General features: G+C 32.5%; 1 protein-coding gene across 4 annotated transcripts in view; it reads right to left on the reverse strand.

Annotated features, from left to right (window-relative positions):
- Nucleotides 1-13,608, reverse strand: part of LOC145248990 (uncharacterized) — a 351,345-nt gene that overhangs the window by 149,257 nt on the left and 188,480 nt on the right. For all 4 annotated transcript variants that reach the window (XM_080110828.1, XM_080110829.1, XM_080110831.1 and 1 more), the window contains one exon: nt 4,648-4,782. In XM_080110828.1, the coding sequence (XP_079966954.1) occupies nt 4,648-4,782 (135 nt within the window). The remainder of the gene's footprint in view (nt 1-4,647; nt 4,783-13,608) is intronic.

The following is a 13,608-nucleotide window of genomic DNA, read 5'->3' on the forward strand; positions in this document are numbered from 1 at the left end:
TGGCCAAAAACACATTTATCTGTGTTTAGTTTAAGACCGAAATGTGACAGTCTTTCGAAAGTTTGTTCCAGGTGTAGCCGGTGTTCTTCGAGGTTTCTGTTGGCGATTAAAACGTCATCCACATATGCGAATATGAACGGCAGACCTCTGAAAACTGTCGGATCAAGTAAAGAATAGATACCCTGTAGCAGATGACGCCGCCTGGCGGTGACAAGCGCACAATTCAACTAACACCGGTGATTCGACCTTGACATTGGCACAAGCACATGGCGTCGGGTAAACATGTCAAATAGCAAACATGCTCGAATATTCGCCAACAAATTTTTTTTTAATATATTTACAAAACTTTTGAAGATTTAAAAGAAAAAAAATATATTTACAAAACATTTTTTTGAAGTAAGTAACAAAACGAACGTATTTAATAAATAAAAGATATTTAAATAAATGGGTGTCTTTCTGTTTCGGATTTTTTCAACCCAGATTAATATTTATGGAGCGGTTTTTTTTTTGGGGGGGGGGTTCTATGTGCGTTTTTACGACAATTTATTATTTTTTTTATTACATTTTCACCCCAAACAAGGCGCATTGCCACTTTGGTGTAGGGGGATACTATCAGGGGCAACAACTACTGGGGTAATATGTTGGGATTTGGGCAGCAAGATGTCGGTTCACGTTACACTTGAACTTCTGCATGTCAGTACAGTTGGGGAAAAGCAGTGGCCTGGGATGGAATTCCAGAGTTTAATTATTCTTTAAAACGTTACCTTCAGCGGCAATTAATATATTTTTAAAATAATATTTTTAAATATTAAATTTTGACGAATATTCGCTAGCAAGATTTAAAAAAAATATATATATATATTTAAATAGATCAGTGTCTTTCTGGGTGCGTTTTAATATATTTACAGAACTTTTTAATAACTGTTTTATTCTTTTAAAAATAGAACTTTTATAATGACATATATATATTATGGACTGTTTTTCAAACATCGAAATTTTAAAATTAAAGTTAGTTTTATTAAAAAAACAAAAAAGACGAGGTGTTTTGTTTTCAATTAAATTATAAACTTTATTTGAACTTTCAACAAACTTTTATAGACATAAAAAATAGACTTTATAGATATTTTATAATAATTTTTTTTAAATATATTTAACAAAAAGTGTTTTTTTGTCATTTCATTGTTGAATAAAATTTAAAAGTGATAAATGGCGAAAAGAAATATCTCGAAAAAACAAAACACCTCATCTTTTTTCTTTTTTAAATAAAACTTTAATTTTAAAATTTCGATGTTTGAAAAACAGTCCATAATATATATTTCATTATAAAAGTTCTATTTTTGTTTGATAAAAAGAATAAAACAGTCAATAAATACAAAAATAAATTAAAAAAAAAAAACAGTCCATTAAGTTCAAATAAAGACTGAATAAAACTTATTAATAAAAGGTTCATTCTATACGGTTTTGGACATTTTTTTTTTTTGTGTACGTTTTTAATACAATTCAATATATATTTAAAGTGCGATGTATGTCGGTGGTTAGTGAAGGAGAAATAATTATAGACCGAGGCAATTTTTATGCATAATAAAATCACAAGTATAAACAATCGAGATTTTAAAATATATTTTATTCACATATCTTTTTATAACTTTTATTTTTATAAAGATGAATTCTAGATAGAAATCTTTGGTACTGGTTGCGATTTGAGTTCCCTGCCGAACACCATAAAAAAACACTGACTTCTCCCTACGCATGAGCAAAGGACATGTTTTAGTTGCCATAGTAACTAAACGATCATGAATTTTTATTGACTTTTTATAAGTTTTACTGTTTATGAATATTGAAATAAAAGAAATTACTACACATTTATTAATAATATCTCACTTTTATCGCCTTTGTTTTTAATCACTTTTATCGACTTTTTTTTTACTGTTTTACTGTTTATGTGTCACTTTTATCAACTTTTTCTTTTCTTTTTTAAATAGCATTTTCTTTTTAAATGACGACGTTTTTACTGTTTATGAATATTTAAAGAAAAATAATTACTAAACATTTATTAATAAAAAAATGGGTGCTAGTGCACTTATGATCCGCGCGTATTTCTAAGTTTAATTAAAGTTTAATGTTTTTTTTATTCAATTGTAAGGTTAAAGTAGAGAATAGGTAAAAAACACCCTCCCCATGTTAAGAATGACTTAACCTTACAATTGAATAAAAAAAACATTAAACTTTAATTAAACTTAGAAATACGATTCAAACTATAGCGCGGATCATAAGTGCACTACCACACATTTTTTTATTAATAAATGTTTAGTAATTATTTTTCTTTTAATATTCATAAACAGTAAAAACGTCGTCATTTAAAAATAAAATGCTATTTAAAAAAAAGAAAAGGTCGATAAAAGTGATAAAAAACAAAGGCGATAAATGTCCTTTGCTCATGCGTAGGGAGAAGTCAGTGTTTTTTTTTTATGGTGTTCTTTGGCAGGGAACTCAAATCGCGACCAGTACCAAATCTTTTTATAATTTTTATTTTTATTAAATAAAAACGCACTCAGAAAGACACCCATTTATTTAAATATCTTTTATCAAAAAAAAAAAAAATCTTGCTCGCGAATATTCGTCAAAAGTTTATATTTAAAAATATTATTTTAAAAATATATTAATTGTCGCTGAAATGTTTTAAAGAATAATGAAATAAATATTGAATTGTCTTAAAAACGCATACAGACACGCCCCCTCCGTCCCCAAAAAAACACACGGTACATAAAAATCAATCTTGATCAAAAAAATCCGACACAGAAAGGAAAGGCACCCATTTATTTAAATATCTTTTATTTATTAAATACGTTCGTTTTGTTACTTACTTAAAAAAATGTTTGTAAATATATATTTTTTCATTTAAATCTTCAAAAGTTTTGTAAATATATTTAAAAAAAAAATTGTTGGCAAATATTCAAGCATGTTTGCTATTTGACGTGTTTACAAACACCCGACGCCATGTGCTTGTGCCAATGTCAAGGTCGAATCACCGGTGTTTGTTGAATTGTGCGCTTGTCACCGCTGGGCGGCAGCGTCTGCTACAGGGTATCTATTCTTTACTTGATCCACTTTGTCAATCAAACGCTGGAAAGTTTGACAGGCGTTTCTCAGCCTGAACCTTACCAACTCATAAAGGCCAAATGGTGTGGTCAGTGCGGTTTTATGAATGTCTTCTTCCGCGACTGGAATTTGAAAATATGCTTTAACGAGGTCCAGTTTGGAAAAAATTGTGGTGCCTTGGAGTCCATTGGCGAAGTCATGGATATGGGGAATAGGTATCTATCTGGAACAGTTTTCGCGTTTAAGCGTCTAAAATCTCCGCACGGGTGCCATGTAGTGTTGTCAGCTTTCTGTACCATGTGGAGTGGTGATGATCAAGCACTTTTCGAGGGCCGTATTATTCCCATGTGGAGTAGGTTTTGAAATTCGGATTTTGCTAATTTGTATTTATCCGGTTTCAAGCATCTGGGGGTTGAATAGACGGGCGGTCCTGTTGTCTTAATATAGTGCTTAGCGCTATGCTTGATGGCGTCCGTGTTTTTAAATGGCTGGCAAAGTTGAGGAAATTTTTGGAGTAACCGGCGGACATGTAAATCTTCGGTAGGGCGGTGCTGATTCCGGTGATTAAAAATTTCGAGGTAGTTCCTCTCACCAAAATCTTCGTTTCGTTGTCTGTCAATGTGTGATGAGTCATGTCGACAGACAGGTTGAAATGGGCTAAAAAGTCTGCCCCCAAAATTGGAGTGGTCACGCTGGCTATGGTGAAATTCCATAAAAAATTCCTTCGCATTCCAAGGTTTAAATTTAAAGTTTTTTCGCCAAAAGTGGGTATTTTTGTACTATTGGCGGCTTGTAGGTTGAAAAATTGGGTCCATGTTGGGTGGCCATGCGGTGTCGGTATAACGCTGATTTCCGCTCCAGTGTCTATTAAAAAGTTATATCCGTGAATTTTGTCAGACGACCTTTTTCTTGTGCTCCAGCCACAGTCGTCGTCATTACTGGCTGGAAGGTTCGTTTCCCTGTGCTGGTTTTTTGAACGCGCAGGGTGTAGTGCATTTCCTCACGTCGACGCCGAATCTCCTGTGGTAGAAACAAACATCTTGTTTATGTCGTGACGTGGATCGGTTCCTGCTTGAACTTCTTCGCCATGTGTCATTGTAGTTTCTGGGATAATGTTGACACATTTGAAGTGCGTCAGCTAGCTGCTTCGAAAGTTTTTCAACAGCAGACTGAGATATTTATCGTTAGTTATTTAGACGAGACATACACATTTAAATCATGATTTTCTCTAGTTCAGATGGGTGCAGTAAATAAACTTTTAACTCAAAATGACCCCTAATGTACTAATGTATAACATAAGACAGAAAAAAAAACATTTATAATGCATGCACAGCTTTATTTTCTCATATAACCACCGTACGCTTTCAATGGATTTTACCCAATTTAGATGTGTAATAAAGAAATAACAAGTTATCTGTTATGTTATGTGATGATCATGTGACCACATAACAAGTGAACTAGGAAATAATCAATCTTTATAAGATCAATGTCACATCCAATGATTTTTATGAGTTTTAATTAAATATATTTTTTACTAAATTTTCTTACCAGTTTGACAATCATATCCCATGTATCCTGCTTCACACCCATGAGTACATTTTCCATCTGTTTTATTGCAATAGCGGTTGTCTGCACAATGACATGTCTTCAAACATCCAATGCCAAATTTACCATATGGACATGCTGAAAAGAATCAAAATAACAAACTCATCAAATCGAAACATAAATAAAACAAACTTAAAAACATTATTAATGTGAAAAAGATTCATATTTTCATATTATATTTATAATATACATATATTATTATAATGTATTTTAATTATTAAAAGAATTTGATTTGTTCTGACTTTTAGAAAGGGACAATCCAGGGTGACCCAAAAAAACGGGCCCCAACTCTAATTAGGCCCCGTTTCTTAGTGTTTTGTCCGAATGAAATGAAACTTTGGTCAAAACTAGTTTATTATATTCAAAACATCACATCAAAACACTAGGGTATTTGGCATTTTTTTCTCTGTTCACTGTAAAATGCTCAGGAAAACAATTAAATGTCCTCTATTCTTTTTGGGTCACTCTGTATTAGTCTGTCTTAAAAACAGGTTGAGATTTCAAAAAAAAAAAGAAAAAAGAAAAAAAGAAATAGAGAGATTGTTGAATTTTATGTGAAAAGATATATTGACCCATGTTATGTCCAATATACTTGAAGAGATGCATCTGCTAGAATTATTGTGAGAAAGAATGCAAAATATAAGCTATATTGAATTGGAAATGAAAAGGAAAAAAACGTGTTAGTATTTTTATTAGATAGAGATGGATAGTTAAAGTGATTGAAGGTAATCATGTAAGCGATCAAACCATAATGATTGGCGAGAGAATTGTCATATGTTTATGCACCATAATGTGACTTGAGTGAATATCTGAAAGATGCGTTTTATGACAGGCTTAATGCAGTAACTTATAAGGTTGATGAGAAGGACATACTTGTCGTAGGAGATTTGAATGGTCATGTTGGAAAGACTCCTGGTGATGTTGAGAGTGTACATGGAGAAAATGGATATGCTGATAGGAATACAGAAAGAGATGAAATTTGTTCTTGTTGTGGACAAGTTGGTTACAAACACTTTTTTTTAGGAAAAGGGAAAGCCATGTTATTATGTATTAATCTAGTCCAGCAAAGAATAAAGTCTTCAAAATGGTTAAATAATTGGCAAAGACAAATATGGATATTGTTGGAACATTAAAAATGGTTTGTTAGTAAAAAATTAACAGAAAAACCGATTCTTGGAAATGCTATTATGAAAGATTGTTGACTATAGAGTTTTCATGGAATTGAGAAAATCTAGAAGTTGCAGAAGTGGTATCTGGTGCAGCTATAAAAATTGAGGTAGAAATGGTACAAGAAGCTATAAGAACATTAAGGCTGGAAGAACCTCCAGTTTTCTTACAGAAATGTTAAAGGCCATGGGTGAAACAAATCAGATGAAAAGAGGTTATCCCAAAAGAATGAGAAATTATTACAATTAGAAATTTTTACAAAGGCAGCAGGAATGCTTTAGATGGACATAATCAAAATTTAAAGCCATTTTCTATGGTCCACTGTGTTAGTTTGTTTATGCACATCTGTAATTGACGTTCTAAGGTATGAATATATTTGGATCTATAGCAGATTACAAAGTCATCTACATATAAGAAGCCATTTATCTCATTTAAACATTTTGCAATATTAAAGATTTTATATTGAATGGAATGACTGACAAAATATAAACTCGTGGAACTCCTTGTGTTCCTCGTTTGTTTCTAAAACCACTTTGCATGTTGGTAATTAAGCCGTTGGTTTCCAAGTACCAGTTTAGTCTTCTATTTAACATTCTTTCAAAAGTTTTGCAAAGATAACTTGTCAATGCTATACATTTAAAATTTTGTGGAGTTGTACTCTCTCTTTTTGACTTAGGAATGGGGATGGGGATCCTGATAACTTCTTAATAGGTAGTTTTTCCTTGAACCATATTTCATTGAAGGTGTTGAAGTGATGCGTTATTGATTTCAGAGAAAGAAGACAACTTGTCAATACTTCTACTAATATTGTGACATTTCTTAACTTTTTAATATTTTGAGGGATTATTTTACTTGATATGGATTTTTGGATAAGGAAGGGTGATAGTGGTTCATCAGAAGTAACTTCTTGCACTATGAAGTGTGGAAAGGCTTTATTTGCATTGTCATTGTCCAAGTCCATCTCAGACTCTACATGTGGTCTATTAGTTTTTTTTTATTCATAATAAGGTTAGAAGGTTTATCAGTCATGCTTCTCATCCATCTCGGAGCCCTTTATGGAAGGAGAAAAATCCCATTTGCTTTGGTCCTACAGGTCTACGTGGCTGGTATACTCAAACATGGGCAGGATTCATAATATGTGGTTTTACCCACCCAAGTATAGGTTTTCTGTATATTTTTATTATTCCTGTCATTTACCTTTGTCCCAGCTGGATTGATCATTCAGCCACTGCTTATTAAGTCAGGAAGCCAATATCTTCAGACAGCCTGATCTGGTAACACCAGTTGTAGAAAAGGGGTGCAATTCAATTTTTTTTTTTGTGGTACTGGTAAGCATTAGGGACACAAGAAGTGCAGTGGAATTACTAATCCGTTGTGAAATGATAACCAGTTTGTGTGTAAAAAGTATATAAGAGAATGTATACAGATGAGCAACTGTTGAGGACAACTTGGATTCTTCTCTTACTTAAGATTTACTTATGTTAAGTGTTCGTCCAGTGATACCATATGATCTTCCTGAGTTTGGTGGAGATTCCGTATAACATAATATTCTGCAAAAAAATTCACTTTCTCAGTCAGTCTGGGTGGAAATAGCTTCCAATTTTCCTCATCCTATAAAGGTTACACATAAGTTACACTTTTTCTATGCACAACTACTGACAAAAGGTAATACAATCCAGGTGCGCAATGGATAAACACAAACTGACAAATTAAGACATAACAGTGGAATGAGTTTTAAAGTTTCATCCTATAAAGGTTACACATAAGTTACACTTTTTCTATGCACAACTACTGACAAAATTTTTCTTTTTTTTTATTACATTTTCACCCCAAACAAGGCACATTGCCACTTTGGTGTAGGGGGCTACTATCAGGGGCAACAACTACTGAGGTACTATGTAGGGATTTGGGCAACAAGATGTCAGTTCACATTAAACTTGAACTTCTGCACGTCAGTACAGTTGGGGAAGCAGAGACCTGGAATGGAATCCCAAAGTCTAGCGGTTCTGGGGAAGAAACTACTGGAGTAGAAAGATCTTTTACATCTAGGGATCTCTACAGTGTGGGGGTGGGATTTAGCAGCCTGTCGGGTTTGCCGAGGGTGTTCACGTAGGTGTGTCAGAAATTTCGTGAAAATAGTGAATAATTCCACCCCATCTTTCCAAGCTTATAACTCCTCGAAAAATGTAATTCAAGCCCTAATTTTTTTTTTTCAATTAAAGGAGCAAGAACCAAGGTTTCATTAAAAAAAAAACAACAAAAAAAACAATGTGGGTTTTTTTTTTAAAAAGGATTTAAACTTCGGACTTTACAGGTAAATTTCTAAAAAACAGTTCTTTTTTTTTTTTTGTTTTAAATTTGAATATATTATTTATTGACCTTTTCTCTTCAATTTGTGATATATAAGACTTTGGTACATAAATTAATTATTTACTTTTTAATAGACATTTCAAAATGGGAGGCGTGAATTATTCGACTCCCTGTCTTTCCAAGCTTCTAACTCCTCGAAAAATGGAATTCAAGCCCTAATTTTTTTTTTCAATTAAAGGAGCAAGGATCAAGGTTCTGTTAAAAAAAAAAAAGAAAAAACAAATAAGGTGGTTAAAAAAAAAAGGTTTTAAACTTAAGACTTTACAGGTAAAATTCTAAAAAACACTACTTGTTTTTTTGTTTTAAATTTGAATATATTATTTATTGACCTTTTCTCTTCAATTTGTGAGTAAATTAATTATTTACTTTTCGGTGAGTAAGTTAATTATTTACTTTTTAATAGAAACTTGAAAATGGGGGGGGGCGTGAATTAAAAAACAACGTTTGTCTAAAATATTATATTCAGTTTATTGGAAAGAACATAAAATTTCACATTGACCCTGAAAATATTGTGAAAAAAAGAATCAATAGAGAAATTTTGATAGATTTTTAAAGTTTAAAAATTGAAAAATATTGAGTTCAGAAAATTCATTACCGTTTAAAAAAAAAATATATCTATTACTTTTAAAAAACTTTAATAGTTTATTTTGGAAGTATAATCCATAAAGAAAATAAATGACCCACTTTTAAACAGAGAAATTACGTGATTTTTATATTTTATTCGCAGTTTCGTGTTAGGGGTGTCAAAAATTCCTACAAAAATTCTGATACACCTAGTGTTCACGTCGTGGGGGCACAAGTGCTTGCAGTTCTTCAGAGCATTCACCATTAAAATGCTTGTAGAACAGGCAGAGGGATGCAACAGTTTGTCGATGGGACAGAGGCTGAAGCTTAGATGCCAGTTCAGAGCCTATCAGATTTGCGACTCTCTTTTGAACCTTGTCAAGGAGCGAGAGACTAGTAGCAGATGCACCAGCCCAAATATGACAGCAATACTCCATACATAGGCGTATAGTGGCCTTATAGAGGTACAGGATACTTTCGGATGTTAGTAGTTTTCTAGCATGGTAGAGAGAGTCCACCTTCTTTGCAGCAGCCCTGGCAATGCTTTCAATGTAATTGTTCCAACTCATATTTCCTGTGAATGTCAGGCCAAGGAGTTTGAAAGATGTACTCTCAGATAAAGAGTCGTTGGCCATTGCTATAGGTGATAGAGAAGGTTTCTTGTAATTATTGAATGGAACTAGTTTAGTCTTGGCGGCATTGAATGTGACCATCCATTTTTGTCCCCATTCCACTACAGATTGGAGGTTATCCTCTAGTGTTTCTGCCATTTCTTTAGATATGTGTTCATTTGTTTTCCTGTCGTGCCTGTTATAGAGTGTTGGGTCATCAGCATATATACCCATCTCAGAGGCAATTTTGTCGGGGAGGTCATTTATGAATATCAGGAACAGTAGAGGTCCAAGGATAGACCCTTGGGGCACTCCCGCATTTATATCATATTGTTTGGATGTACGACCATGGAGGACAACCTGGATTTTTCTCTTATCTAAGAAGGATTTAATTTAACTTTTTTCTTATATTTAAAACGAGTGAAAAAAAGAAAAAATCTCCCATGAAATTGAACATTTCCCAAATTATATTTGCATATTATCTGAACTCCAAAACACGCAGCTTTTTTTTTTTTTTTTTAATACAATCCAGATGCACAATGGCTATTACATTAGACATGCATATTCTTAATGCCACTTTCACCTGGTAAATTTCATATGTTTAATTGTCAAACTTTTGCACCGATTTTGCCCGGCTAAAACCCAAATATAAAGTTTCGTATGGATCTGAATACCCTGTCTATGAAGTTTCATGTCTGTAGACCAAAAACTAACGGACGAGTTTGGTAGGAGGCAAAACTTAAGCAAAAATATATACTCATACATAAATATATATAGAAAGAGGTTTGTGTTTACTAAAACCTTTCTATGCAAATATTACACAAGTATAAATCATGTAGAATATCTGCATGAATATAATTACACGTAATAGTTAACTAAAGATGATTACCACATGAGAAAATCAAAAAACTGATAGGGAATTAAACTGAATGTTTAAAAGAATATGCAAATTAGCTTGATCTTTTGTGGATGAATGCAATTCCACGACCCATCTATAACAAATTAATTAATATACATGTATATATATATATATATATATATATATATATATATATATATATAATGTATATTAAAAATTTTAAATTCATTTGCCTGTTTCATTTTAATTAATTTAAAAATCTTCCTATCCAAGGGAAATAACTCAGTTAAGAGTGGTTTCCCTTGTATTAAGATTTATAATTTAAGTTCAAGATTACTTGTTTTTAGATCCCCTCAATATTTATCAATTAATGAGCAAAGTATTCAACAAAAATATATACCAAACTCAAAAGAACCTTGTTGGCGACTTTCTCTTCTACAAGTTACTTTTTCACATAAATGAATACAGCATATTGAATATAGCAATGTTTTATATGTTGCATTGATGTATATCACAAGTGTGAAGAAAAAAGATTAACATTAGGTTTTAATATTAATTTAATTTTTTATATCCTACTGCCTAATTTCTACATTTTGTCACCTTTTTATATTCATAACAAATTCACACACAAATTTTTTTATATATAAGAAGAGCCACTTTTGATTGACTTAAATTATAAACGTTTTTATACTTATTGCTTTTACCAGAAATTCTGCATCCATCCACATGTGTACGAACCATTTGAATCACTTTCGATTTGAACATCACAGGATGAACATCTGCTTCTCTGTACATCACAACAAATGTATTAATTTTTACATATATTTAATTGGTGAATTGCAAGAAGAGAAAAATACTATTTCTTCAATTAAAATTTAATAAAAAATAAAGATTAACAAATGGCTACAATAAGTAAATAAGTAATTATTTCAAGAGACATGACAAGAAATGTGTCATAAATTATACGAAGGAAAACGCAGTGAATATCATAAAAATTTATTTGATTTTGACAAACTTGAATCCAAGAGTAAAATAATCTGGAGATATCAGGTAATTTACCAAAATGTTTAAATAATCAAGCAAAATTCTTCTACCTTAAAGTTTTTAACCTGGATATTTCTAAGTAATTAATTTAAATCGATATTTTAATTAATTAGCTTTTCTAAAACCAGTGCTCATCTATCCATTAAAACAATTCATAGTTGAATATAAGTATTTATTTTTTAAAAGTTTGATTTCAATATTTGATTATTAACCATTAACATAATCTTTCACTAAATTTTTAAAATATTTTCTTCATTCAAATTATTTGAAAATTTGGGTTATAGTCAGTTAACATACTTCCTAACTTCCAGCGTGACTGCTACTAGAAGTTCTTTTGCTTTTTTCTCTCATGCCTATATCTCTCCTGGGCATATACTCTTATTATTATGTTTTTTTATTGTTTTTTTTTAATTTCATGATCATTGAAAAGTTTTTTCCATTTTATTTTAATTAAGAATTATTGAAATTAGTTCTATTTTTTTTTTAAATTATTGAAAACAATTTTTTGTGCTCATTTTAATTTTTTTATTGATAATACATTTAAAATCTTTTTAAACTACTTGTGGGATATTATGTATTGGATACGTTTTTTTTATGTTTGAATTTTTTTTATTTTGATTTCGATAATTTTATTTTTATACTTTCACTAACATGGATACCCTGTGTTACTCGGTGGACATGAAATTCGGTTTGGACAGAGCTGCTATACAAAGGAATATTGAGCAACCCTCTCAGAAAAGAATGGAGGAAGTAAGTGTACCTTGATCTCCAACCAAAAAAATGAATCAAAACAATTTTTGTTTCAATAAAAATAACATTGAGTGCTCATGCGACCGTAAAAATAAATAAATTATCCGTGTAGGCAAGCTGAAACCTGAAACGTGAAAGAGTGAAAGAAGAAAAAAAGGGTAAGTGGCAAATGCTTTTGCCAACCGTACTATGACGACTTATGACGTTATGATCCTGAAATACGTTTATAAACATAAATGCTTACATAACTTGCAAAAAATGATATCGAGAAAAGTGACCCACCCCCCACCCCCTTGAAAGAAATGGTCCATCAGCCGCACCACAGACAATCTGTTTTTCTAATTCTCAGATATAATGCACGGGAGGGCTTGCTCTTTCAGATGGTATCAGTTTCGACCTGATCCAATGCAACCAAGGAAAGTTTTAGTGGATATATGAACACACACACAAACACACAATCCGACGTTTGAAACATATAATAAAAGATAAGACAACAGGGGAAATAATTTAAAACCATTTTCTAAAAAAATTGATGTTGGTAATAATATTTCAAAATAAATTTAATTAAATATATTATGAAATTTTTTTTTTTAGTCAATTTTCACCCAAAACAAGGCCCAATGCCACTTTGAAGTATCGGAGATATAAGTTGCAAGGGCATTATGAAGGGAGATGCGAAGCAAGATGTTTAGTCACATTACACTTGAACTTCTGCATGTCAGTACAGTTGGGAAAGCAGAATCCCGGAAGAGAGTTCCAAAGTCTTGCAGTTCTGGGGAAGAAACTATTGGAGTAAAAGGCTTTCTTACACCTAGGGATCTCTACTGTGAAGGAGTGGGATTTAGCTGCTTGTTGGGTTTCTCGGGGGTATTCACATCAAGGAGGTACAAGTGCTTGTAGTTCGTCAGAGCATTCACCATTAAAGTATTTGTAGAACAGGCAGAGGGATGCAACATTTTGTCGATGGGACAGAGGCTGAAGCCTAGATGACAGTTAAGGACCTATCAGGTTGGCGACTCTCTTTTGAACCCTGTCCAGGAGTGAGAGACAAGCAGCAGATCCACCAGCCCAAATGTGACAACAGTACTCCATACATGGGCAAGTGGTAGCCTTATAGAGGTACGGGATACTTTCAGACATAAGTAGTTTTCTAGCATGGTACAGAACGCCCACCTTCTTTGCAGCAGCCTTGGCAATGTTCTCAGTGTATCTCTTCATGTTCCCTGTAAACATTAGGCCAAGGAGTTTGAAGGGTGTACTTTCAGGTAATGTGTTCTTAGCCATTGCTTTTGGTGATAGAGAAGGTTTCTTGTAGTTATTGAAGGAAACAAGCTTAGTCTTGGCAGCATTGAATGTGATCATCCATTTTTATCCCCATTCCACTACAGATTGGAGGTCATCCTCTTGTGTTTCTGCCATTTCCTTAGATATGTGTTCATATGTTTTCCTCTTGTGCCTGTTATAGAGAGTGGTGTCATCAGCAAATATACCCATCTCTGAAACAATTTTATCAGGGAGATCATTTATGAATATCAGAAA

This window comes from Euprymna scolopes, chromosome 27 (genome assembly GCF_053919585.1).
Source record: "Euprymna scolopes isolate OS-2025 chromosome 27, ASM5391958v1, whole genome shotgun sequence".
Classification (NCBI taxonomy): Eukaryota; Metazoa; Mollusca; class Cephalopoda; order Sepiida; family Sepiolidae; genus Euprymna; species Euprymna scolopes.